The 27,653-nt window shown below is 47.5% G+C and overlaps 1 protein-coding gene across 4 annotated transcripts in view; it reads right to left on the bottom strand.

Annotated features, from left to right (window-relative positions):
* Positions 1-581: 581 nt before the first annotated feature.
* The window catches only part of MXRA7 (matrix remodeling associated 7), a 51,709-nt gene continuing 24,637 nt past the window's right edge, over positions 582-27,653 (bottom strand). The window contains exons 3-4 of one of the 4 annotated variants that reach the window (XM_044984470.1): positions 21,749-21,845; positions 582-3,759 (exon numbers count right to left, since the gene is read on the bottom strand). In XM_044984470.1, the coding sequence (XP_044840405.1) occupies positions 3,645-3,759; positions 21,749-21,845 (212 nt within the window). In that variant the 3' untranslated portion in view covers positions 582-3,644. Of the gene's footprint in view, positions 3,760-5,906; positions 7,687-21,748; positions 21,849-27,653 lie in introns of those variants that run through there. The other 3 variants (XM_044984469.1, XM_044984473.1, XM_044984472.1) reach the window with 3 other exon arrangements.

Below are 27,653 nucleotides of genomic sequence, written 5' to 3'. Positions count from 1 at the left end.
GAATTGCCATTCCTTGAACTCCCACCTCTGGATTTTAGGGCTTGCCAAACAGGAAAATTTACCAGCATTACTATACTGGTATAACACTTATTCAGCAGAACAGTGGCCTTTTTTTCGACTTAGGGCTTGGCTACACTTACACTTCAAAGCGCTGCCGCGGCAGCGCTTTGAAGCGCTAAGTGTAGTCAAAGCGCCAGCGCTGGGAGAGAGCTCTCCCAGCGCTGTCCGTACTCCACCTCCCTGTGGGGAATAACGGACAGCGCTGGGAGCGCGGCTCCCAGCGCTGGGGCTTTGACCACACTGGCGCTTTGTAGCGCCGCAATTTGCAGCGCTGCAGAGGGTGTGTTTTCACACCCTGCTGCAGCGCTGCAAATTTGTAAGTGTAGCCAAGGCCTTAGCTTAGGAGAAAAAGGCTATTGTTATTCCTAATAAGACTGTCTTTATACCAGTATAACTACAGTGCTATAATTATACTGGTATAGTAATTCTGGTAAATTTCCCAGTGCAGACATGCCCCTTTTGATGGATCAGAAGTGGAGAGGAAACTTGTAGTCACTTTATTAAAGAAGGGAATTTCCCCAAAGTTTTTGTACCTTCGAACTCTGTGTTTCTATTCTACAAGACAAACTACTATCAGATAGATGTACAACAGGCTTATCTTTATTAAAGCTTTCTAAGAAAGTACACTGTTTTCCCCACATGTTAAGAAACTGAACATTAAAATGGCAAAGGGTTCTAATCTCACAATCCCATTAACTATTATGCTCTTAGCGTAGCTCAGGGAGATCGTAGATTAATTGGCTTCATTACTTTTTACATTTGGGCCTTGTTAGCTCTGGCAAATTTCTGAGACTCTTTCACCGTTACACAACCACTGCTGGAATTTTAACCATCCATGTCAACTACCTCTAAACAAGGTTAGACAGGACAAGGGTTAAAATGCCAGCAGATGGGCTACGCTGGTGCTTCTACCATTGCTGTCATCAGGGATAGTGTATTGTTAGGAGATTTTCAGAACTCCAGCTGTGTAGAAGCAGCCCAAATGTAAAGGAAAAAAAACAAAAAAAAAAAGCCAGAGGAATAATCCTGAAACTACAGGATTTTCAGACATGAAAGTCAAATTAAACCATGATTTCATGGTTAAGCCAGCATGATCTTGTAGTAAATATGCCTGCAGGCAAGTCCTCCACCCAAGTGAAAAAAATTAGAAAGATGTTTTTAAAAAGTTATATGTTATTGTATTATGGAATATACGTGGGGAAGTGTTCTGCTAGTGAGATGGTTTCTCAAACCTAAAGGGCTAGTAGAAGGAAATCTTAGTTTTTAAAGCGATTATTCCTTAGAATGGGCTGGAAGAAGTTAAATGGATGTTGGGTGACATCAGCAGTGGCATAAACTAGGAAATGTCCCGATGTCAAGGGATTTAAAAGATTTTGTAAAAGAAGAGAGAAACTGGTGCATACGAAATATATGGAATGCACTACAATTTTCTTGATGAACTAAAAGTGCCAATGTCTGGCCAGAGCTGTTCAAAATACTTATAATGAAATAAAACACATTTGAAACGTGCCCTTTTTTGTGAATTCACAGAGCTTCCATGAAATGGAGTTTCCCACAAACATCAAGGAAAATTTAATCCAAATTGGGCATAGTAATTCCTATTAATAATTTCAGTGCATCTTTTGGCAGTGTTTACCAGTGGATTTTGTTACCTGGTTGAAGTTACGTGGTATTTCTTCATGCTGACTGATGGGCAGATCCTATGCACTCAGGAGGATCAGCAGGAACCATCTTGACCTGTTTTGAAAGGGTAGTGTTTGGAGGAGAAAGGGACGTACCTGTAAAAGATACGAGAAGCTGAAACAGATTCCTAATCCAAGTACCAGTGCATTAGATTTGGCTACTTATTTAATAAACAATGGGATTGGGAACCAGAGTGTGAGAGAAATGTCTAATTCAGCCCCTCTTGATGCTGATGCCCCTTTATTAATTATTATTATTATTTGTACTATGATAGCACCTAGGAGCTTGAATCATGGACCAGGCCCCATTGTGCTGGGGGCTGCACAAACACAGAACAAAGACAGTTTCTTCCACAAAGACCTTACAATCTGCAACATGTGTTCTTGCCTGCTGGCATCTATGTTGGTGGCTCTCCTTTCTTGGCAGAGCATGGCTGGGCACCCAGCAGCAGGACCGAATACCCCATTTTATGTGTGTTCTTGAAGTGTGCTCTGTTCGTTACATGGGGCCCAGGACCATGGCTAGGATCCACACTGAATATTACATTACAAGCCCATTTTTCATCCAAGGAATAGTATTCCCAAACTTTGGACATTCTGCCATGTCTCCTCCACCATCAACTACATCACCTGACCTGACCCCCATCCTCCACCTACAACTACAACCTACCTTAACTAAATCTAAAACCTGCTCTCCCTCACTCTCTCACAAAGGACTATGACGTAGATGTAAATCAGTTTCTCACTGTGCTTCCCATCCTCTTGCCTCTGACCAAAGATCATTTTCTAAGATGGCCATTGTCTTGCTCCCACTCAAAAATTCTAATGGAAGTGGCATTTTCTGCTGCTGCATTATGTGATGAGAAAAACAGCAGTTGTCCCACACTTTTATGGAGAAGCAAAATTGGGGAGGGGGAGGATGAAATTTCCCAAACTGGAATGGAAAAGCTATTTGCATGAAATATAGTTTGACTGAACATTCTGTTCCACGTAGGTTTCAATGGTGATTATAGATGCAGTATATACCCATAAGGAGACACTTGGTCTGGGTGACCGCAAAAATGCACTTGCAGAAGTTATTCACATACTGTGCCTGGTAGCTTTATCCTCCTTCAGAATCACTGGTTTCCAGCCAAAAAACTCAGTGAATCATCTGACATCAGCCCCATACTGTCTGAATAATCAATAGGGATGATCCTGACTAAGTGTATATGCTGCATTTGGGAGCACATTCTCCACCGTGGGAAGACAGACACATGCTAGCTCTGCTTGAATTAATGCATCAAGAATATCAGTGTGGCTGTGCTGGCCTGGGCAGTGGCTCAGTCTAGCTGCCCGAGTATGTACACAGGGAGTTGATTGTTCTTGTGTGGCTAGCCCAAGCTGCTTCCTGTACCACCATGGCTCAGGCTAATGTGTGTCTGTGCACACGGGGAAGCACACTCTCAGCTGCAGTGCAGACAGACCCTAAGAGGGTAACCTCCCATTTTATCCATGTTAGGGTGTGCAGCAGCTGCTGTTTTACTTTATTCTGATTCCTTTAGACACCAAGATGATGGAGGATCAGAGTGAAGAAATACTTACTTACAAAGCATAGTCAGAACACAGTTACAAATGTCACCATGTTGTATGGTCTGGCTCTTACTAACTGGCCAGAAAGAGCTGAAATCTCTCTGCATGAGATGAAAATACAGTAATAGCTCCTTTAGGAAAACCAGTAAAAAGGGATATAAATTACAAGTCTTTGAAATATTTCAAAGAGGCCTATACATTTTTGCAAACCATCCAAAATATGAAACTGATTATGCATTTAGTGACAGTTTTATAGCACTACAGTCTCCAGTGTCTTGAATGACAAGGGCTGAGGCAGTAGGCAGGCCACAGACCGTAGTGGCTGTGAGCCTACATGTCATAAAGTTTAAGCTGCTCCTTCATTTCTCCTTCAGACATCTCTCCAAATGTCTCACTGTTTTCCTTCATGAGCCTGAAGATGACAGTCAGCTGCTCTCTCTGAACCCTGTCAAGAAGAAAAGTAAAAGGAGAAATAGCCACTCTCCAAGAGGCACTGTGAACAGCAATGATGGAGTCAAATGAGACAGGACGCTCACCTTACGAGTCCTGCTGACTTCAGCAAACCTGCACATATAAAATGAGCAGGATTTGACCCTTAATACCCACTTCTCTCTCTCTCTTTCTCACACACACACACACACTCTCTCTCTCTCCAACTCTTTATTCCAGCTTTATTCCAAGACATACCCCCTTATTTTGAGCTTTCTTAGGGCTTGTATACAGACGCTCATATTCTGGAATAAGTGTCCACACATGGAGTTATGCTAGAATAGTTATTGCACTTTAAATATGACCTTAATCCAAATTAACTTTCAAGTGTACACAAGCCGTTAGTCTGCTACTGGGAAATAAGTGATCAGAGAGAGAAGTCAGTCTTGCATTGGGGTTTACTAGGTTTTTTTTCCAGTGTTGAGTAATGGGCATCAGGAGTTGGCCCTGAACCTAGCACATGGACATAGTCTGTTATACGTACCCCTAATTTTTTGTAGGGGGAAGGAGGAGAGGGTACTGTTTCATTAGTAGCTGGGATTGGTTACAGGACTGATGTGGTCTCACTGCAAGTCTCCCTGAGAGTGCAGCAAGTTCCCCACCTATTACACGCAGTCCTTGGCTCTCCTGCCTAGAGCAGACAAAAGACCTGAAAAGCTCTGTGTAGCTTGAAAGCTTGTTTCTTTCACCAATAAAAAAATATTACCTCACCTCCCTTCTCTCCCTAGAGAAGACAGAAACAGGTTCGATTTGTGTGTGAAACAAAAGAGCACAGCACTGATCCATCAACAGCAATCCCACTGGGAATTTTGCATTAAAAAACAAAATCAAAGGTAGGAGATGGGCCATAGTCACAGGTGAATGGAGGCGCTTTCAGAAGCACAACCTGGAACTGGAAGGGTTGTGCATGTTCCTTACATCTACTGATAAACACGAATACACTTTTTCTAGTACAGTCACAGAAAGTCTCAACATGTTTTGTTTGCTTGCTTTGTTTTTGTTTCAACCCAATATCAATGCACTTGGATTTCACTCATCACTTACAAAACAGGCTAAGGCTGGGATTTTCAAAACAGTTGAACTCTTGTTGAAAATCAATGGTATTTGGGCTCCTTATTCCCTTAGCCCTTTGAAAATTCCAACTCAAGATTTTCAAAAGTAATTAATGATTTGAGGCACCTAACTTGAGACCCTGTAAATGGGCCTGATTTTCAGAAAGTGCTGAGCACCCACCTTCTGAAAATCAGGTCCCCATTCAGCAGTGGTTCTCAAACTTTTGTACAGGTGATCCCTTTCACATAGCAAGCCTCTGAGTGCGACCCACCTTATAAATTAAAAACACTTTTTTATATATTTAACACCATCCTAAATGCTGGAGGCAAAGCGGGGTTTGGGGTGGAGGCTGACAGCTCGTGACCCCCCCATGTAATAACCTCACGACCCCCTGAGGGGTCCTGACCCCCAGTTTGAGAACTCCTGCTGTACAGGGTCTTGGCTACCCAAAAATGGAGGGTCCCAAAATAAAACTTGTCACATATGAAAATCTTGGCCAAAGATTCTGCAATTGGAACTTCACGAATACTACGGATGGTGAAGGAGCAAAAATAGAGTCCAGCTCATCTCTCCCAGCTCCACTGACTCTGCCTAGCTCCAACAGAAGTAAAATCAAAAGGTTTCAGGGTGTGATTTTTAACAGTATTGGCCTAACTCTGCTCCCACTGAAGTCAATGGGACTACGTGTGGAGTAAGATACCCTTATTCACAGAGTGACATCACAGTCTGGCCCTCTGTCCTGACTCTGGGCACATATAGGAAGCAAATCTGCTGAGTAAGACTTGATAATTTCTCTGTTGCTTTCCACAGTAGTAACACCCTGTAAAAGCACCGTGATTACTTTGCTGCAGCAAGGACAGTGTCTTCCTCCACTTTCTATATGACAACAAGTCCTTATTGGGGATTTTCACGTGAATAAGAATTCCCTGCTAGGGCAGCAAAAGCAGTGAAAGATGTGTGATCCAGAGGCAATGCTATAAATCACCACTAGACAAGTTCTGTGGAAGAGAGGAGGAGGGGAAAAAAGCAAAAAAGGTAAAAACAACACAATGCCCATCCAAATAAACTATTCAAAGATTTATTGAACTGAACAAAGGCAATTTACAGTTTCAAGCCACTAGAATTACAGTCCTGTGTATGAGCCACCTTCAGATGAAAAAAAAAAAGTTAAAAAAATACCTAGACAGCCTTTTTTGTTGTTAAAGAAATAGCTTAACTCGCTGCCACTTGCAAAATCTGGGCTTGGCTATAGACTTTGCTTGCCTGATGTACATTTTGCCATATAACTTAAAGATATCTGTATATAAGGCATTCTTTGCATAGTCACACGCTTGGAACGTCAAATTTGCCATCCAGCACAAATTGGAGACAGAATGGCCAGTCACGTTGAGTACCTCGAAGCAGAGCGGCCTTGTGTGTCTAGGATTCATAAGCAATCCATTTAATGTGCTAGCAGTTACCGGCTTGGAAGGGGCAGCTTCCTTAAAGCTGAAGCCTCTGGCCATTTGTGAAATGAGCCCTTTTTACAGACAAACATTCCCCAAACCCAGGCGCTGCAAAGAACGACCGAGTAAATAGTTTCAAGTATTGTCTGTGTAGGAATAAAACAAAGCAGCCTGGTTTTTGATATGTTTGAAGCTTTAGCTAAGAGGCGGCCTCTCCACAAAAATGAAGGGAAGCTTGGAGGACAGATTCCAACTATGCTGTAATGCTGCAGGACAGGAAGTGATATTAGCAGAGGACTCAAAACCCTCTTCCCGTGGAAGGACTTCCTGCAAACCAACCCGACCCTATTTGAAGTTAGATCTCAATGGAGCGGGTGCTGATGCCCATCAGAGCTCATCTCCTGTACATGACAAGTCTCAGAAGAGGAGCTGAACCTCGGGCAAAGCAGGCAGGCCAGCAACAGTGACAAAAAGGAATGGGAAAGAGAAGGGGGTATTAGAACAGCAAGGTGGTGTGGAGAAGGGAACGGGAAACACTGTCGGCACCCCCAGAAACTCATCATAATCTAGAGGGAGTCCTCAATTTCAGGGCTACCTCCTCTACCCTCTCCCTCTCAGGAACTGGAGCAGGGAAAAGTAAATCCAGGCACTACCAGTTGTTAACAAAGCTTGGGCTCCTAAACGGGAAGTCACCACAAACAGCAGAGCTACAAGACAAACCAATCTCAATTCTTAGGTCTTCCCTCTACCTAAACTAAAGGATCAGCTCTCTGCTGAAATGATTACAGAGCAAGATTAAGTCAGTCCAGTGACAGTCTATCAAACCCCCTTCCCCACCCCCCACCCCCACTGCTAAACAATGTTTTAAATCTCCAGCTGTAATTTTCAAAGCTAAAGGATGAGTTTGGTCCCCGGAAGAAATGGGTTGGATACTCAGGTAAAACATCTGGGTGGATCTAAGACATCATCCGGATTTTGCCCATTTCCTCTAAAGGAACAATACAGGTGTCAGGATAGGGCAGACAGAGTGTGATTAACACAACTCAATAGACTCACTGAATTTTTGGTGTCCACTCTGGGTTCTGTTTGGAGGGTCTCAGTCCCATATTAGGTCTTGAACCCCCCCAAACACAACTCCAGTCACGGCTCTAGCCTGGTTGTGCCCAGGGACCCAAGCAAGAGATTCTCCTTAACCTTGATACCACAAGGAGTTATTTTGAAGACCCCAACTTCAGCCAAGGAGAAAGTCCCGAGTTTTGAGGGTTTATTGTTTTTTTCTTTTGTTTGTGTGTTTGGTTGGTTTTGGTATTTCTCTCAAGCCTTTAAGATGCCAAGGGAAAAGCCTTTAGGAGGAGGCTAGGGATAACTTCATATAGTCTTCAGTTCTGCAAAAAGAGAAACAAGGAGAAAAGAAGAGAATTCATTTCAGTCATTTCACCTTTTGAGTTTGGTTTGTTAATTATTTTTGTAACAAGCAAGGGAAAAGGACTTAGTGCTGGAGGGGGAGGCAAAGAAAGTTTCTGAATCACAAAGAGCCATTTGCAGACTGTAGTGCCTCAAAGTAAGAGGCCTTTTGCTTCATCAATTGCAGCAAGATAGTCTAAACCCAAACACCAGAGTAAGCCAAATGACTGCATGCCCTCTTGATTGGTACCCAATCCAATTCAGACCCTTCTGATCCTACAAATTGGGTGCTGCAGCAGCTCCTATTCTGAGTGGACCCACTGTCCCTTCCAGAGCAACTGGATTACCTGCCTGGCTGAATATTCCTCAGTACATGCCAAGCCAACTGGGGGAAGTAAGCCTTGTGGTGAACACGTGACTGCTTTGCGAACATTCTCATGCTATCGGCAGCAGGCTTGAGCATGCAAAACAAGAGGAATAAGACTGTTCTTTCTAAAATGTTCCTCCAAAAAAATACCTATTGCTCCAGCGCTGCCTGTCCCTTTTGTATTAAACAGGACATAGTCACATCGCAGGCTGGGGGGGGGGGGGGGCGGGGGCGTGTGAGAGGCAATCCATAAACACAACTACTCTCCTTTTCATTGGAGGATCTCAAATTGCTTTATGAGCAGTAAAGCTCAGCAGCACCTGCCAAGGAGGTAGGGAAGATGCATTGGACTCATTTTATAGATGGACAGACTGAGGCACAGAGAGGTTAAATGACTTTCCTAAGGTCTCATATCAAGTCATTGCCAGAGCCAGGCAGTTCTGTCACTGCTCTCTGGTTCGAACCATTAAGAATTCTCCATTCTTGGAAAGGCTTAGCTTTGTTTCTAGCCCACTGTTCATACTTTTTATAGCAGGGGTCGGCAACCTTTCAGCAGTGCTGTGCCGAATCTTCATTTATTCACTCTAATTTAAGGTTCCACGTGCCAGTAATACATTTTAACTTTTTAGAAGGTCTCTTTCTATAAGTCTATAATATATAACTAAACTATTGTTGTATGGAAAGTAAATAAGGTTTTTAAAATGTTTAAGAAGCTTCATTTAAAATTAAATTAAAATGCAGAGCCCCTCGGACCGGTGGCCAGGACCCGGGCAGTGTAAGTGCCACTGAAAATCAGCTCGTGTGCCGCCTTCGGCACCCGTGCCATAGGTTGCCTACCCCTGTTTTATAGGATGTCTGTCAGAGCAGGCAGGGATAACCTTCAAGGGTAGGAAGGGGAGCCCAAACACGCATCAGCCCTTCAGCTGCATGGCCACTTCTTTCATAGACTAAGTCCCATTTGACGTATTTCTGCTCCTAATTTCAGCTGAAGTGGGTCTCCAGACCTATAGCGTAGTAGTGTCTTCAGCATCAGGCAGGGGTACAGGCCCTCCGTGCAAATTGCCCTCACCTCCCGACAGGTAAGTGAGCCTAGTTTATGGGCTAGATCCAGATTGGAGATGCACACTGAGCATCAGCCAAGCTTCTCTGCTACCTGGCTGAGCACAAGCAAGCTCAGCGGCTGCCCAGTTTAGAATACAAGGAAATACTTCAGAGGGGATAACCGCTCTGGAGGATTCACTGTGCGGGGGGTCAGGTCATCATTATCCTGCCGTGGTTGGGAAGAGAAGGAGAATCAGATTCCATACTTCAGGGAATAAGCTGATTGCTGTAAGGGCCAAGAAGGATTTTCCTCTCCACTGCCAGAAAGGTACAGCATTGTCCATCTGGCTAAGTGTATCAATTTGTGAGTGTCTGGGTGGGGAGGATCCCCGGGGGGTGGGGGTTCCCCTTTATCCAAAGCCTCAGGTGTCTGGAATCCTGTCATTGGCAGTAGCTGATAAGATGGGAGATTGTTGTGATCTGGTAGGGCAAACCCTATGGCCCAGATTCCCATTTACACTAGCCCCCTTTATACCACTCTGCTCTGGCTTTAAAGTAGGAGTAAATCACATTTACACCTTCTTTAAGGTGCCAGCATGGGGTAAAGGGACTGTAACGTAAATGAGAACCTTGCCCTGCATTCCCGTGGACAGGTGGAAGCCAGACTCCCTGTTCTGGACTGGCCCGTGGCTGTACACGTTGGGGGAGCCTCTCAGCAGACCTCTCCATCTAGGACCCTGGCCACTGCAGCTGTTAGATGATTAAAGCACAAACCACCTCTTTCAAAAAGCAGCCAGGTTTAAATGTCTCATATTCCAGCCCCCTCCCTTACTGCCCTTCATCCCAAAAAGCCTGGGAAGGGGAGAGTCAGGCTGCCACATTCTGTCCGGGCCTGGCATCAAAGCTTGAGAGTGTCCTCAACAGAGTCGCTAATGGAGGTCCACACCCCTCACCCCACACTTTCATCTCAAGGCTACAAAGTCTCTCTATGCCAAATACCATTAACCCGACTGCACATGAATTCACATGGTGCTAAAGGCTCAGTTTAGGCTCCTCCTTTACAGGGAGGCCTATCCCCACACCTGGGGCAGGGATTGTCCAGACGCCCCCTGCCCAAGGGCCAGATTGGTAACTCGCCCAGAACTGCACCCAGCTGGTTTAGCAGAGGCACCTTCATCTAGCACGGGGGGAGGTTTGGATGCTGCAGGTCCCAGAAGGCCATGCTCCACCTTGATCCCAGCAGAATGCTGTCAGGCGGGGACATGCAGTCTCCATGGGTGGCACCTCCCAAGTAGAGATGAGGGCAGCTGCAGGCCAGGCCATTAGAACTCTATGGAATGCTCTGGCCCTGCTCTTTGGTCCCCTCTGAGTGAAGGGAATCAAGACTTCTGGTCATGGACCTCCCACTTCACAGGTAGAGCAGAGGTGGGGTCTCCAGCACCGCCCCTTCCCACAGCTGATTGGCACAGCCGGGGCGCAGCAGGAAGGGTGTAGAAGTCACTCCAGTCAATGTGAGATAACAGGACTCCATACTATGCACCCGCTGGAGGAGTTCCTACAGTCCAGAAATTAGGCTGGGTGGGGTGGAAATGGTGGCACCACAGCTTACCCAGAGAGGACACAGAATCAGGGGAGAAGCACCATCTAGCAACTGGCCAGTGGGACTGGAGCCAAAATCTCCCAAGTCCCTTTCATTCCTTTTCCATTTCAAATGCCTCCCTCCTCCACCCTCCAACCCGAACACATCGGGGTTTACATGAAACCTGAAACTTCCTCTGGAGCTTTGGGAAGAGTCTTTTAGGCTTTCTGTGGCTCTGTTTCCTCATCCAAATGGGACTGACTGCCAGCCTCCAGGGAGAGCAGGAGAGCCTAAGCAGTGCTGACTGAGCAAAGGGGAAGGCAGTTTCCACGCACTGGCTGCAGGGGACAGGTGTGTGGCACTGTGAGGTCAGCTTGTCCCTCAGACACATGAAAACCACACCAGATGGGCCAGCTACTAAGCACTTGGATTAACCCTGGCTAAACATTGAGGAGCGGACCCAGACTTTCAGGGGATATGGTGTAGCTCCCAGCGCAGGTCCCGTTTGCTCACTGAAAGAGATAGGAATGCCTTTGCAGGCTGAATACGGTAGTAGCTGATTCACGTAGGGCCCGACTTTCAGAAGCGTTGACTTTGCCTGGAGCGCCAGCTGCTCAGCCTCTGGCGTCGGTGAAATCCAGAAAGGAGAAGCAGAAGCTTGGCTGGCTCAATGAAGGGCCAACCCCCTCCCAGTCCAAAGTGAAAACACACTCGATTCTGATGGGATGTCAATGAAGAAGGGCCACTGGAACTGGGTAGACCATGACATTGAGTGGAAGAGCTTCTCTCAGCATCCCAACCCACCTTTGGCCTCCCAGTTCCTCCTGTGAGGGATGTTCCCACCACCACTTTTCCTCCATACCATCCCTTGCAGGTACTGAGCCCCTTTTTAATTACCATCTTAAATTTGGTACAGGGTCCGGCTAGCAAGGGGTGCCCAGTAAATCTAACTGCCCCCCATGGCTGGGACCTTAACTGTTCTCCCTTGATTCACCACAGCACTCTGAGGTTTTGCTGAGGCTGAGGAAGGACACATTGAATCCGAGTTCTCTAGCTGCTTCTGCCAGTGGGTGAGGCGTGGAGAGACTGCTTCAGTGTAGAGAAAACAGAGACCATTTACGCTTAGAAAGAGAGATGAAGAGGGAAGATGAAGGGCTATGGAACAAGCTTTAATCAACGGGAGTCCAAATGCGTCCTGCAGCATGGAGTTAACAAGTCTAAAGGCTAAATACACAAAGTGACCTCTGGAAGTAGTAGTGTCCATCGTTTCACAGGGACACTAGGCAAGTGGTATTTTGAAAAGAGTCTACATGATTTAGGACCACAAGCCCCATTGGCTTTCAGTAGGACTTGTGCTCCTAGGGCTTGTCTACACATAAAACGCTACCGCGGCACAGCTGCAGAGCTTCAGTGTAGACACTACCTAGGCTGACGGCAGGAATTCTCCTGTCAGTGTAGGTAATCCACCTCCCTGAGAGGTGGTAGATAGCTTGATGGAAGAAATCTTCTGTTGACCTAGTGCCTTCTATACCGAGGCTCAGGTTGGTTTAACTACATTGCTCAGGGGTGTGGATTTTTCACACCCTTGACTGACAGTTAAACTGACTGAATTTTCTAGTGTAAACCAGGCCTACGTCCCTTCAGCTCCTGAAAATCCTGCCCAAAGGGCCAGACTCCAAAGTGATGAGTAAAGTGGAGCAAGAGGCAGACTTATGCTTACTTCTGGCCCCTTGGCATATAAATTACACCAGGTTTTGGCTTTACACCCACTTATTGGCTTGTAACTTATGCATTGTCTTGGTGTTCAACCCAAGTTCCTCTACAGGCACATGCTGCTCCCTGCTATGGGAGAATGCAGGCGTGTCAGAGGTTTGAGACTCCCAGTGAGTTAGCAGATGGAGAATGGCAAGCTGCCCATGGGAACACAGGACTAAGCAAAGCAGAAGCTGATGAAGACATGTCATGAATAATGGACTGGGGAGACACAGAGAAGCAGCCATGAGCCAGAGGAGAACTGGGGAGCTGAGCAGAGAAAGGAAGAGAATCCAGCAGCTCAAAGCGGGGCCCGTATTCTCAGCCCAACACAGTGAAAGAGAAGAGACTCTAACCCTATGGAAAAAGCTGCCAGGAGCTCTCAAAGCTCCCCCGTTGCCACACACCAGACAAGGGCAAGATTTTCTACAGGTGACTCGGATATTTGTTTTACGTGCAACACCCCATTTGTAGAGGGTGTTCTGCCAAACGGGGGAGCTGCCCCAGAAAAGTTTAAATCTGGGTATTAAGCGTGGGGAGGGAAACAGGGATTTTTCCGTTACGCTGTTGGCTCTCTACTATGGAAGCATTGTTTGTGGCTCCGGACCATAGTTAAGGCTGCAGTGAGATTAGTGGTTAGATTGGAAAACAATAAATGGGCCAGAGCTTAACTCTTTTAGATTAAAAGACCTTTTTGGTAGGGACTTAGTGGGAAGAGGTAAATATTTGGCCAGAAAAGGGGAGGGGAGGGGAGGGCTGGCAGACACTACCAGCTATGCCTGGGGGCGGGTTAGCCCCAATTGCAGTGTGGGCCCAACATAGACCCACTGGAGAAACATACAACTCCCATCAGGGATGTGGTAGGGAGGGGAAAATGTTTCTTGGCGTTGGACTTTTTTTGTCTGACTGGCAATACGCATTGCATTGCCCATAATGCTCTCTGCTGCTAGACAGGGCCATCATTCTGACCTAAATAAAACAGCAGATGCCAACCCCTTCTCCTCGCTGCTTGTTCCTCACCCCAGGACACCTATCGTGCTGCAGAAGATGAAAGGCAAAAAAAGGAACACAAAAACTTACCAGCCTCTCTCATCCAAAAGAAGCGCCATGCTGGACAGGAAAGCACAGCTGCCAAGGAAGGGGCCAGGGAGAAAGCAAGCAGCAAAGGCGAAGAGATGAAGGAGGAAGGGGAAATGCCCACCCCATCCCCATGCTACACAAAGGAGAAAGCAAGCAGAAGGCACTGATGAGCAAGCAGAGGGGACCATGCGATGGAGATGCTAGGAGAGCCCCGGGGCTGAGAATGCTAATGGAGACCTGTCCAGATACAGTCCAACCCCTTTTGCACCCTTGGGGGGAAACAGTAATGGAGGGGGTTGAAATATATGCAGCAAATAGACTAAGACTGTCAGACCGTCAACCAGCCCCTTGCAGCCCTTGTCCGTTCTGGAGGAGTCGCCACCACTGCTCTCCAGTCCAAATTTTAAAACAACCACTTTCCCTCTATATGTCTGGCTGCACCCCTGTTTCGATCCTAGGTTCATGTTGCGATGCTATGCCATGGCAGGGTCTCTTCTCCCCATCCTTAACTAGGGGTGAGCGCAGACTGGAAAACCTGTTCTCCCACCAGGTCCCTTTGAATTTCAATACTCTAAAACTTCAGATTCCAGACTGGACCCAAAGTGGAAAGGGGCCAATTTTCCAGTTCTAAATTGAGGTCCAAGAGAATGGAAATCTCATGAGATTAGCTCATAATATTCTGACTCCCCTGGGGCTGGACTCCAGTTTAGCCTTGAACCCTAGCCTAAGCCTAAGCCAGATCCAAGCATCACCCCCTCAGCTCATTTCTACTAAGAACTGGCCAGGAAAGTGGAGGGGAGGGGGGCGTCCAGAAGGAGGGAGAGAATTTCCCACCAAGGAGTTCAGCTGGTTGGTTGGATAACGAGCCCACTTCCCCCAAATGGATCACTCCCCCCAGCCCCCTCGCAGTCTCTGCAGCCTCCCCAACCTTGAGCAAGGCAGGGATTTCTCAAAGCAACTGCAGATTCAGCTGCACAACACACGTGAAATAAGCAGGGCGGGATAGAGTCTAGTGAATCATTTAGTCCCCAATTCCAGTGGGTCCCACTAAGTAGCAAACTCACATACTAAGGAATCTTGCCTCCCAACTACTTTGTCCTACTTGTGGGTTTGAAGTCGGGATCCAAATCAAAAGGGTTCACTTTGCCCTGTAGAGGGCGCTCCTACTCCAGGCATATTATGGCTGTGCTGGAAAAATAACCCCTGAAGCTCAGAGGATGGGGAGGAATTGGCACACTCAGGATCAGGATTCCGCTTCTCCTTCCTGACCAACCTCATCCTTGAGCAAATCTGGGGTCAAACGCCTTCCCGTTCCATTTCCAATGCCTTCCCCTCCATCCCATTCCGACACTAATACAAACTGGGCTTAGCTGACACCCTAAAGTTTCGGCCAAAAATGTCTGGAGCGTATGGACCGCCCCTTTCTAACCCTGCAGCCCACGCAAGAATTAGAAGCATTTATAATGCTTGAGTTGACACCCACCAGTGAAAGGTGATTATGCTGAAAATACAGCTGCCATCCTTTCTCTCTCCAACTCACACTGATTACCCTGTTTCCCCCCTAGGATTAGGGACCCTACAGGGTACTTCTGGCTATGTTCACCTTCTCCTAAACCCCTGGAATGAGGAGTGGAGGAGGGAGAAGAGACCCTCCCACGAACACTCATGCTCTCTCCTTTTTCTAGCCAAGGTCAGCCAATAAATCTGGGAAGGGAGGCGTGTTAAGACTCCTGGGGCCTGACTCCCGTGTCCCACTAACGTCCACACTAGTTTTGCCAAGCACTTTAAAAGGACTAGGCTCCGGGCCAAGGAAAGAGGTCACAAAAGGATTAACTGACCAAATGGAATTATTCCTGGATTACGTCCTCTTTAAAAACACCTGTCTGCCAGCCCCGCAGAAGCTTACAGAGTTGGGTGAAGTCCTGATCATCTTCCTGCCCAGTTGCAAAAAAATTGTATTGAGTTGGAGCAAAGTTTGGGAAGCAGCTGACAAAGGCTACTTTAAAAATAGTCAGTCGGTCACTGTAGTTGCATTTAAGAGCATTGCCTGTACCCCCTTGTGGCCCAGCCACCAGGACAGCTGCACCAGAGCATGCACCTCACATAGCCAGCTTAAACCATTACAAGCAGTGATTTGCACAGGTACAGCATGAAACTGGGGTAAACCACACCAGTGCAAACTGTGGATTAGCCTGTTTGCACCAGTGGTTTGCATTGGGGCAGCTACATGTATGGCTGGCAACTCCCGAGTGCAGAAGACAAGGCTTTTAAGAAACAGGATCTGGTAAACCGCATTTAGCCAAAACATTCACCAGTCTGGTCACCATCCTTCTCCCTTTCTGAGAAGGGCCTCTATTTTTAAGACTGAAATGCTCAGAGACAGGAAATTGCAGCAGCTAGTACATTACATACTCCTCCCCCAACAGGGCATTTAGGGCAGATTTAAGGATAAATCCTCAACTTGGATCAAGCAAAGTGGTACAAAAAATATCTGCAGTTTTGAGGCAATGCAGGGTGGCATGAAGCAGAATTGGTTTTCTATTAAATAACCATTTCTGCTGCATGCCCTTCCCCTTTCCTGCATGGGGCTGACAACTCCTCCAGGCACAGACAAGAGATGCTGTCAGAAAAACCACCGAAACGCCTTTCTGTGCGATTTTAGCCTGCACAACCTAAGGCACAACTTGCGATGGTTCCGTCATCCAAGCTGTGACCCTAGTTTTCAAACTTGGCGGACAAAAGTGGATTTAGGGGCCTAACATCCAAGTTTCAAAGGCCGAGCACACAGGTGTGATGGACAGAGCGTGGCTTTTCCTGCAGAGGTCACAGCGGCTCCATACAGGCCATAGCTAGAGGGGACAGAGGTCTGTATATCCCATTTCTCTAAATCAGTTTGTGGTGCTGATGGAAAATGAGATGGGGGCACGGAGGAGAGTAGATTTATTAATTTGTTATGAGGAGGGAGTTGGGGGGAGGAGGGAGGTGGGACAGACATGGTTACTTCATTTAAAAAAAAATCAAACAAACAAACAAAAAAAAACCACTAGCAGAGGTTATCAGGTGGTACCACTACTTCTAAGAAACATCATCTCCTTACCAAAAAGATTTGCAAGAATGTTTGTGGCCGAGGACCTAAGGTACTTGCTACAGGGATGTGAGGTCAGAGGTCAGTTCAATCCTGCAATATAAACGCAGCAAACCTGGGTCATATCAAAACAGCAGCATTGTCGGGAGGTGCCTGGCAGCGGGGGTGAGGAATATAAAGGGGTATGGGGCAGGACGAAGGAGGAGGCTGAGCTGCAGTGCTACTCTCAACTGATCTGCTTAGCATCTTACCTGCGGGCAGCTCTGCCCCAATATAGCAGCTAGAGAAGAGGAAGCTGTGAAGCCTGAAATGAAAAGTTGCTGATGCCACAGCCGAGCTCCAGAGGACAAGAAACCAGAAACAAAACACAAGCTTCTGACAAACACACAGAAACATGGAACATTGACAAGAAAATAAAGGAGCTGTTAGGAGAAACACAACAGTCGGCCAATGTCCCTTCACATGGAACGCTGAGCAGAACTTTGAGAAGAACCTGCAAGTGGAAGACCCAACACCGGGTGTTCTCGACAGGTTCTAGGTGTGACGATACCTCACAGGAAACCCCTTTAAAAAGGAACTCAATGGAAATAGATGCTGGAGCCTGTGCGTGCCCAGAAGGCTGGGGCCGGGTGTCAATGCACCTGATGAGGAAGCCATCCTGTAGAATCAACCTTTCTCCAGAATTAATAGATTCACGGGGTGAAATCCTGGCCCGTTGAAGTCAATGGTCAAACTCCTATTGACTTCAGTGGCCGAGGATTTCAGCCACAGATTCTAACGCCAGAAGGGATTATGATCACCTCGTCTGACCCCTTGCAGAACAGGAATTCCAGGCTATAACTTCAAACAACACCTGCATCCAGCCCATAACTTTTGGTTGAGCTAGAGCACACAGTACGATAGAGGTTGGTTTAAACACTTATAGAGTAGGATAGTCTTTCGGTTCAATAGGTTTTCCAAGAGTCATTTCTATAGAACCCTATTGGTGTCATTCACTTCATTTCTACAGAACTTGTCTGTAAGGGCTCTGAGTGGAAATGATGGCATGAAGCAACCAGACATGACCAACTTGCTACAGGTTAGTGAGTGGAGAGTTTGGTGCAGATAGAAATATAAAGAAAAGGGAAACACAAATCAAGTTTTTACTGCTGTCACCAATACAGGGTCACTACAGCTACAGCAGAGCTAGCTGGAGCCTGTTCTGCCTCATGGATCAGCAACAAAACTAGCAACAAAGTTTTGTTCCAGATTCTTTATGACTGATGATGGTGTAAGAGACAGAAGGAGCCCAGCATGACTCTCAGATCCCCAGGGAAGTTTGAAGCTTCTGGGGCACAGGGGGAGTAGAAATCCTCTGCTGAGTTATAAATGGAGCAAGTTTGATCTGGAGCAAAACTAAATACAGAACCCCACAGGGTCACTTATATGGAGAGTCACTCTTTTGACTACAGCACTTTCCCAATGTGCCGGTAAGGATGTGGGTAAAATGCCATCGGGCTGCAAGGTAACCTGAAGGTTTCTAACTGCAGTGCAACATAACAGTTAAAGGTGATCTCCACCCAGTGAGCTGGAAAGGGTACACAACCAGGGGAAAGCAAAGCTCACTCATGGGAACCTAAATCCAGGGCACTCAATGGGAATCCTAGTGAGTGGTTTTTTTCTTTTTTGGACGGGGCCTTGGTTTTGCTAGGCATTCTCTGCACATAGCCCAGCAATCAGGAGTTTATCCTGCGCTTCCTCTCCTAAGATTACAACCCTCATGCCCAGAGAGATACATCACCAACTGAACCGGGCCCATCTCATCCCAAAGGTGCGTTTTACAAGGTGGACATGTCAGTTTTCTAGGAGACTAGGAACACAACAGATCATTCACTGCTCCTTTACCTCCTCAAAGCCAGTGAGGCCCCTCCCTCACTGTTTGGCACTGAAAGGATGATGTCTAGGATCTCATGATGAGAAGAGACAGTCTCAGAGGATTCCTGAGGGGAAAATCCTATAAGACAGTTGGTTCCGGCTCAGCTTTGCCAGGATCAAGATGGCAGCAACCTAAGATTCATCAGCCTTCTGTTATATCTCCCAAGACCAGGGGAACCTGGCCTATGACACACATGTCCTGGGCTGGATCCTCTGGTAGACTAGCTGTGTCACAAGTTCTCAATTTGCTTTCAACAGGTCTTCACCAGACCATGGCTCTCCCATGCCCCAGCACACAAGGCAGCGGGATAAAACGGAGGGCTTGTGTCTCCATTGCCCCGCATTCTGTGCGGGCAATTACACCAGTACAGAGTAGGTGTAAAATGTTACCCTTCCGATTTAGCGTACGTGATTACCCAAAGTGCAGGGCAATGGAGAATCAGGCTCCAGGGCTTCCACTACAGAAGCAGAGGTGAATATTTGCTTTGCTATAGCATAGGGGAAGTAGACTTTATAGTGAAAGGACAACGATTTGAACCCCACTCGCCACATCACGAAGGCCAACCCATTAGCAATGGAAGAGAGCTGCCTAACCCACTTCCCTGGCAGTTAGTAAGTTAGAAAACCAGCATTATCCCCACCCCTGGACACTGAACGGCAGGAATCACAAAGGCCCTGAAGCTAAATTTGCCTGACTGCTAAGTCTGCGATGCAGTGATAAGGGTATAAGCTTCCTTCACTTCACTCAAGTCTTTAGTAACTATAGCTCTACCATAGGCTTTTATATCAGACCTGCCACCATGGCATTGACCCAAAACACTGGGCCTGGAAAACTTTGCTCCACTGTGATTGTCCCAAGAAATTTCAGTCCATCAGACAACTGATAGACAAGGTCGGCTCCAGGCACCAGCTTATCAAGCAGGTGCTTGGGGCGGCAAGCCCAGAGTGGGGCGGCACTTTCAGGTATTCGGCGGCAATTCGGTGGAGGGTCCCTCACTTCCGCTCGGAGTGAAGGACCTGCCGCTGAATTGCCGCAGATTGCGACTTTTTTTTTTTTTTTGGCTGCTTGGGTGGCAAAACCCCTGGAGCCATCCCTGCTGATAGGGAGGTGTGTGGGTGTGGGTGTGTGCTTTCACAGTGGAGATAGACTGTTCATTCCTATTCAGATGACCAAGAGACAAGAGTCCCTTAGGCAGCCTTTGAGAATTCATCAGCGAAGCAACTTTCATCACTGTTCTGAAAAGGCAATGGGTAAACCCCAGAATATATTGTGTTATGAAGGGAGAACATCTGGGCTCTGTTGTTTTGAGGTAAGGCAAATCTTCCCCCCTGGCCTGAATGAAAGGGAACTGCAGAAGTTGGGTGGGTAGCAGGGGACAGTACCGGTAGTTACCACTCAAGACACCGTCTGGAGGTAATTGTTAAGAACATACCGCAGTTAATAGAATGCAGTCTCAGCAGAGAAGCCCCATAGAGCTGGTGACTGTTCAGCAATGTACACACTAGTTTGCTAGTAGTTAGTAGAACCTAGGAGGGACTGGCGGGCGAGGGGGAGAGAATGCCCCCATCCCCAAGGTTTTCGCACTCGCTCAAAATTTCTTAGGCTGCAGAGGCAGATGGGTCATGGCCTGACCGTGCAGTGGTTTTTAAGCAGTGGTTTGGTACTAAATCATACAGCTGTGCTGGAGCAGTATGTAGCGTTGCTTTGGCTGCATGGTCACAGTGCCACTGAAACTGACCCATGAGAGGCTTCGTGACCTGGCGCACGGGGTTGCAACGCCACTCAAATTTGTCCTAGCTCCCCCCCACACTGCACAGAAACATGGGGGCTGGGCCAAACAGGGTTGCAACTTGGCTCACGGGAAGTCTCTTCCTGTTTTGCGGAGTGCAGAGAAGTCACAGAGAACTTGACGTCTGGCACCACCAGCTCATGCACTGAGTGGGTAAGAAAGAGAGGAGACTCCCCAGCTGAGGGAGACCCGGGGTCTCTGTGGGGGGAGGAGGAACAGGAAAGGGGGATGCTATGAGCAGGGACTGGAACAGGGTCCCTGCTGGGGGATGGAGGGGAAGGGAGGAAATGGAATTTGCCCCCCCTAAGAAATATCTGAATTGGTGCCACTGCTCGTAGTCACTGAGCTGAGAGCAGCGGTTCATTCAAAATGGGGTTTTATAAACAGGCTGAGGTTTGGTGTGGGGGCTTAGTGTGGGCTTTATCAGATTGCAAGATGGAAACTCAATCTGCCAAGTTCATTTTATGAAAATGTGGCAAGCCCTGGGGCATAAAGAGCCTTGAAAAAGGACCCCAAGTGGAATTCTAGAGGAGCAGCAAACTTCAGGCCTTCCCAGCAAGCAACTGTGAACTTGATCCACAGAAATCAGAGGTGGGAAAAAGCCACTAGGACATCATAGCAGCCGAGTACCCGTGCTTCCCAATGACCTCATTCGATTTTGTAAGTGTTCAGCACTTCATAATGCCAGGTTCTCTGTTCTCCCCTGCCCTCTCCGGGTTGTACCATAGGATTGTCTCATGTAATTTTACAATGACTTGAATGGTTATTACTATCCCTTTACATTCAGGCTGCAGGGCACAATCTTATTGGATTCATGGAAAATTCTACTACAGCCCTACATTAACTTCCGGGTCCCAACATCTCTGGGTTTTAGTCAATCTCTGAACACCCTCATTTCTGAGACCTTCCATGAAAACACAGTAAGTAAGTGATGGAGCAAGGTAGATGTGGGCCAAAGCCTCAACGGGACTAAATCAACATGGCTCTGATAAGGTCAGTGGAGCTATGCTGATTTACCCCAGACGAGGATCCGGGCCTTGATTTCAGTGGAGCTGTGCCGATTTACACGAGATGAGGATCTGCCTCTGAGGCCCAGATCTTCAAAAGGTATTTAGGCACCTAACTCCCATTCATTTCCGTGGGAATTTAGGCACCTAATACCTTTGAGGATCTGACCCAAAGTATCTACAGAAGGAGCTTGAACAGATACAAGGGAACCCAGTGTCATGGTCTCCCCGCCTTCCAAGTCCAGGTTGCTCTTAACAGCTCTCCAGCCTCTCTGAAAGGGACAGTGCCGGACCAAATGCACTGGCCAGACATTCACACCACAGCTCCCGCTGCGACTCATGGAGGGGAGGGGTTAAAATCGACACTGTGCTGCAAGAGGACGGCCGCAAGGGGCCTTGTGCCCAAAGTAAGAAGAAGCTCAACGTACCTTTGTTCCTCCTCGAGTTCTTCTTTGGTCATCATTGTCTTATACTGGTTCCCCCTCAGCTTCCCGGGGCTGTATTTAAAGGACATCTTCTCACCTGCTGCTGGAGAGAGAGAGCAGTCGTGTGAGAAAGGAGACCTCAGTGAGTTATGGCAGGCGGCCAATGGGATGGATGGATCCCTTGTGCTCCTCCCTCCGCACCCTAGAGTGGGAGATGTGCCACCCTGGAAACACATTTGACAGCTAAACACCAATTGGAGACAAGAGCATCTTCAACAAAGTTACATGATTCCAGTGGAAGACCAACGGTACCTGTAACAAGACCCCGGCCTGGTCATTCGGGGAGAGGGTTAGAGTCCTACCTACAGCCGACTAACATCACAACCATCTAATGCTGGGTTTTTTTCCTTCAAAGGATCAATAATGCTCACATTTATTAACAATCCTGTAAACTGGCAATACAAATTAAGTCAATATATTTGAGCACAGAAATAGAGAACACTGACTGAATGGAGGCTTCATTTTTCAGTTATAATATTCCAAAGAGTCTATTCTAGTTATCTTTCAAGACTGCAGTTGGGTTTGGTTTGGTTTTTGGGGGTGCAGGGGAGAGAGGGGAGAACAAGAAGATTCCACACTCCAAAATGGGTCAGTGGTGGTTTTCGTAGCAATGCGTATTTCAGGTCTTGGGGAAGGAGAGACACACGTGTCATTAGAGTTCCCATTAGAGCAGATCTGTACAAGCCCAGCTTGGTCCTTCTCCAGTGTTGGCGTCACTGAGTCTGCCCACCTCACCTGGAGGTGGCAACAATCTGTGGTCCATCGTTAGTGACCTTTGAAATGAGAGAGACAACTAAATTCTAGTGCATAGGGACCTTGTTGGGCTCTCTCTCCCCCCTGGAGTCAGAGCTCTGGAGACTCACTGGGCTCAGCAGGAGGATGGTAACCTCCACTTTGATTAGCCTGCAGAATTCATCTTTATTTCTGTCTGGACATTCCCTTCCCCTCTTCCCCAGGCGCTAGGACCCCTGTGCTCATACTTTGGGTTTGTGACTAATCGCTCAGGAGACCATGCTGTAAGCACACTGGGCATGTGCCACACAATCTATTCAAACTCACGATGGCCCAGTCACCCTGGCTGTGCCCCGGGCTTTGAAATCACAACATTCCAGCAGCCAGGAGCATTGCAAGAAAGCTCGAGAAATGGCTTTGGGAAAGGGAGACACCGTGCGGCAAACTCCTGGGCTGCAAACAGAGACAGTCCAAAGCATTCTCGACTGGCTCAACAGCTGTAATTACAGTGGTGCTGAAGTCCCTCTGTGGCCAATGGCTAGACACAATGGGAAAAGGATCCTCTTTATTAACCTGTTTGGGTAGCAGCCCTTTGCTAGAGCGCAGCGTTTTCAACCCTGGGGGCCCACAGACTGTCTAAAATTTCCAAAGGGGTCCACCCTTACATTTGAAATTTTTTAGGGGTCTGCAAATGAAAAAAGGTTGAAAACCACTGCTCTCTGGCAGGCGTTCTCTCCTCTGCCCAAGCCCCTGGATCACATCTCTGTGCTAATTAAAACTCTGTAGCTCACAGATGTGGAGCCAGAGCTTTAGCTTCTCCAAGCAGATTTTGCTTGAGCTCTTTGTTCATTTTTAAACCGCTCCTCGGGGTTATCCTCCTGCACGAAGTCAGCCCAAAATGCATCCCAGGCGGGCCGGGGCTTGGGCATATTTGTTGGCTTTATAAAAAAAAATAAATAAAACATCTAGCGGTTGTGTTGAGATAAAGGCGACACTCCAGGGACCACAGTGCCATACTGCCTCCTGCCAGATACTCTAGCATGGCTCCTTCCGGCACAGGAGAAGGATACAGACCAGAGGTGTTGTAAATATCCCTGGAACCTGCCCTCGCTAGGGCGAGAAAGAGAGAACTTTTGAACCTTGGAAGGATCCAGGCTTTGTTTGCTAATCCTCTTGTCCGTGCTTCATCAAGCTATTTTCTCCTACTTCCCAAGCTCAAGGGCTGGAAAAACAGAGATCAAAAACTGCCACCACATTGCTTTTCTGTCCACAGCTGAGCTTCAAGCACTTTCCAGGCCTCGGCATATCCATGGGGTAGGCAAGAACAAGCCTCAATTTACTGGTGGGGAAACTGAGATGTGAAATGACTTTCCGAAGGTCACTTGGAGTGTTGTGTAGCCATGTGGGTCCCAGGATATTAGGGAGACATGGTGGTGAGGTGGTATCTTTTACTGGACCAACATCTGTTGGTGAGAGAGACAGGCTTTCGCGCTTACATAGAACTCTTCTGCAGATCTGTGTAACTCAAAAGCTTGTCTCTTTCACCAACCGAAGTTGGTCCAGTAAAAGATATCGTCTCACCCACGGCCACACAGGCAGAGCCAGGAATAGAACCCGGGTGTCCTGTTTATTACATGACAGTCATTGCTAGGGCAAAAAATATCCCACAGAGCCTGCATCCAGGTTTTAGTGTGAACCAATGTTTACTGGTACAAACCTGTTAAAACGGCAGACTTAACAGGAAACAGAGGTTCCCAGACAGAGCTTCTTCTCACCCCCCACCTCCACAAATATTTCACATTTCACTCCCCAGTCGCTGCACCTCAGCGTGTCAACAAGCCTCACACTGATCCTGGTCAGATTTCCATTGGGGAAGGTCCTGAATCAAGGGCTAATCACTTAGCTGTAGTGCTGGAGTGAAAACAAAGGCCGCTGTCTGGCCTCTTGTAAAAAGCGACACCCATCGCCCAAGAGCTCAGCAAACCTAAGCCTGTCACCGGGCCTTCACGCCACATCCCAGAAAACGCAGCTCCATAAAGTCTCGTTTCCCTCAGCACTGGCAGGCAAACAAGCCTGACCAACTGGAAGCAAACAGAGACTAGGCTCAGTTAACCAGGCACTAAAAAAAGAGCCTTGAAAGTGCTTTGAAATGTGCCTTTAACTGGTTGTTGCTCGGGGAGATATTAGGCCTGAGTCTCCTATTACTTGCACTGGCGTAAATCAGGAGTCATTTCTCTGAAGGCAGTGGAGTTTCACTAAGGTACGTGAAAGGAGAAGCAGGCTTCATCTGCGCCCTTCACATCAGAAATCTTTATTGTTTATTAACAATTTTTGCTTGATAGAAAACCAATCCGGTTTTCCCTCCCCGAACAGGGGCTGTTCAGATCAGAATGAAGAAGGGACTCTAGAAATTGAGGGGAAGGGAATAACCATCCGCCCATTTGCCTGCCAACGTGTGTGTGTCGGTTTTGAAGGAAAGAGCTGCAAGTTTTCAGTGCTCAAGGGCTCTCTTTCTCTTCAGTTTGGAGACAAACTTCAGGAAATACATTGAAAATTCTAGGCATGATTTTTCCCATGAACTGCAAAATATTTAAGAGTATAAAGTGACCTACTTAAATAGAACAGCCGTGAGGTGAGTTTTTAAAACAGACATTTGTCTTGTGTATTTCCACTGCCAATGTCTGCACTGGTTGCCAAGACGCTGGGTTTGCAGGGTATTTTCTTACTGGCTGTCATTTTGTAAAAAGAAAAAAAAAAGAGTCCTAATTCAAATCTACCTCTCCACACCCAGCGCTTCTTTCTCTACCAGACACCTTGGCTCTAGCTCCAGGAACCTGCCAGCTCCCCAGAGGTTTCTGTACAATCTGACTTCTTGAAAGAATGTCCTTGTGTTTAGGCCATCCAACTAGTGTTTAGGTGGACCTGAATGCTATTCCTGGCTCTGCCACTGACTTCTTGCATGTTCTTGGGTAAATCACTTAATCACACAGTGCCTCAATTTCCCATGTGTAAAATGGGGACACCACCACTTTTCCACCTCACAGAAAACGTGAGGATGCATTCATTAATCAGTGTGAGTTGCTCAGGCACTACTGCAATGGAGGCCATATAAGTGCTTAGATGGAAAATGCATTAAAGAAATAAAAAGGTAGCTGACTAGCAATCCGAGACCCTTGTGGTTATATTAGATGCATACACACGGCTTCGTATCCTCACTGGCCAGACTGAGTCATCATCTTATCCAACCTATTAAAATGCCTGAATTATTTAGAACATTCCTTTAAAAGGGAATGAATTGCAGCCTGCATGTCTACAGTACCATTTATCCAAGGACAGGATAGTCAGTTAAGCCTCACAACTCCCGCTGCCCCCCCATCCCAGTAGTGGATAAGGGATCACGTAACCTACCCCTGAAATGCAGCCACTTCAGGGGTGGAACATAGTAACACTTTAACATCACCCAGCAATACAGTTTAGGACAAGAACTGAAGATCACAGCATTTATTTCAAACTGCTGGAGGAATTCAGGCAGGCAGAATGGGGCTACCCATCTCACTTCCTTTTTACCACTGAACAAGGAGGGGAGGAGGGGAAAAAAGGGAAGAGAGAAAATGGTTCAGGTTCTGTTTTTTCTTTTCTTCTAATAAAATAATGATGACGACAACAATGTCACTGACACTGAAGAACCCAAGCCTGAGCCCGCCGGGTGAATGTCCGAGCAAACAGCAGTTTGGGAAGGGAAATGCAGAGGCTGGAGATGGGCAGCTTAGTGAGATTCCGATCAGTTTCCGTGGCTGAGCTTTGCAACTGAGCCAGAGGAATTTAGCGCGGAAAATCGCGGCCTGAGCGCTTTGTTAATGTTGGCCCAAGGCTCTTGAAGGCAGAAAGGAGGAGAACTGAGCAAGAGAATTTTTACAGCTTGGAAAAGGCTGGAGCCTTGATCCTTTACCGTAATGCAGGTCGGGGGCACAGCATCGCAAAGGCCCTCATTTAGCAAAACAAGCCGGTGTGGCAGCCTATTGCTAACGCAGCAGCTACTGCCAGGCAGGCGGCCAGGAGAAGATACCGTGCATGGAGCCTGGCGCTGCAGGGACTGGGGCAGCGCAGTCGCCCAGAGCAGGAGGGAGGGTGCTTTTTCCAGGTGTGAGAAGAAGGGAAGAGCCTTGAGCCCCTCAACACTGACCCCACTAGCCAGTTAAAGTGGGGTGCCAATGGCCAATAGAGGGACTCCAAATTCAGCCCCACTCCTAGCGTGGGTTTGCCATAGGTCTGACTCCTTGGTAGCACAGGTTCCAATCCCAGTGTCCTTAGCCCAGGCTGACCTTCTGAGGCGGGCTGGTAGGGCTCTCGTACAGTTTGAACAACAGACTGGTTGCAAGAGCAGCTGCAGTTTGCCGCAGGATCCTGGGCCCAAACTCCCCTCCCCCTCCCATGTGTGGCCTGCTTGGTGCCCTCTCCCACCCCAGAGCCAGCTGCATTTCAGTCAGTAGCACTGAAGGTCTGCAGGAGGTGAACGGAATTTGTCTGGATAAAAGGCAACACAGTTGAGTGGCAGGGAGTCAGGACACCTGGGTTCTAGTCACTGCTCTGCCACCCACTGGCTGTGTTCTCCTGGGGCAAGTCAGGCCAGCTCGCAGTGCCAGGCTCCGTCCCCCACGCTCCCCTCTCTACAAAACAGCAATAGCAGCTCCCTGCTTTGAAGGCACAGTGCAAGGATTAGCGTTTGCCTATTAGCATTCATCATAAGTCTCCTGTGCCAGAGGGATTGTGACGGGGGGCTGCAAAGGCAAGCAAGGAAGTGGGACAGGGAGGAGGGATTCCTACCACCCTAGCCCCCCAGGATGGAGGCTTTTCTGGAAGCCAACACACTGACCGCGGTGATGCTGTGGGACTGTCTCCTCAGTCAACACACACACTTGCCTGCCATCATCAGTTGTGGGGGGGAGAGAGGGAAGAGTTATGAGCAAGGTTCCGGTGTTGCTGTCCCAATTAGTCAATTAATCATTTTCTAATAAAGTAATTGACTAATCAGTTAAACACAGCTCTAGCTAAACCCTCTGGAGATCTCCCGGTGCCTTCAAGGAGCTTTTTGGCAGGCTTTGTTCTCATGTCATGC

The sequence above is a fragment of the Mauremys mutica genome, chromosome 12 (assembly GCF_020497125.1).
Source record: "Mauremys mutica isolate MM-2020 ecotype Southern chromosome 12, ASM2049712v1, whole genome shotgun sequence".
NCBI classification, from domain to species: domain Eukaryota; kingdom Metazoa; phylum Chordata; order Testudines; family Geoemydidae; genus Mauremys; species Mauremys mutica.
Note: the sequence above shows the minus strand (reverse complement) of the source record. Positions and strands in the feature narration are given on the sequence as shown.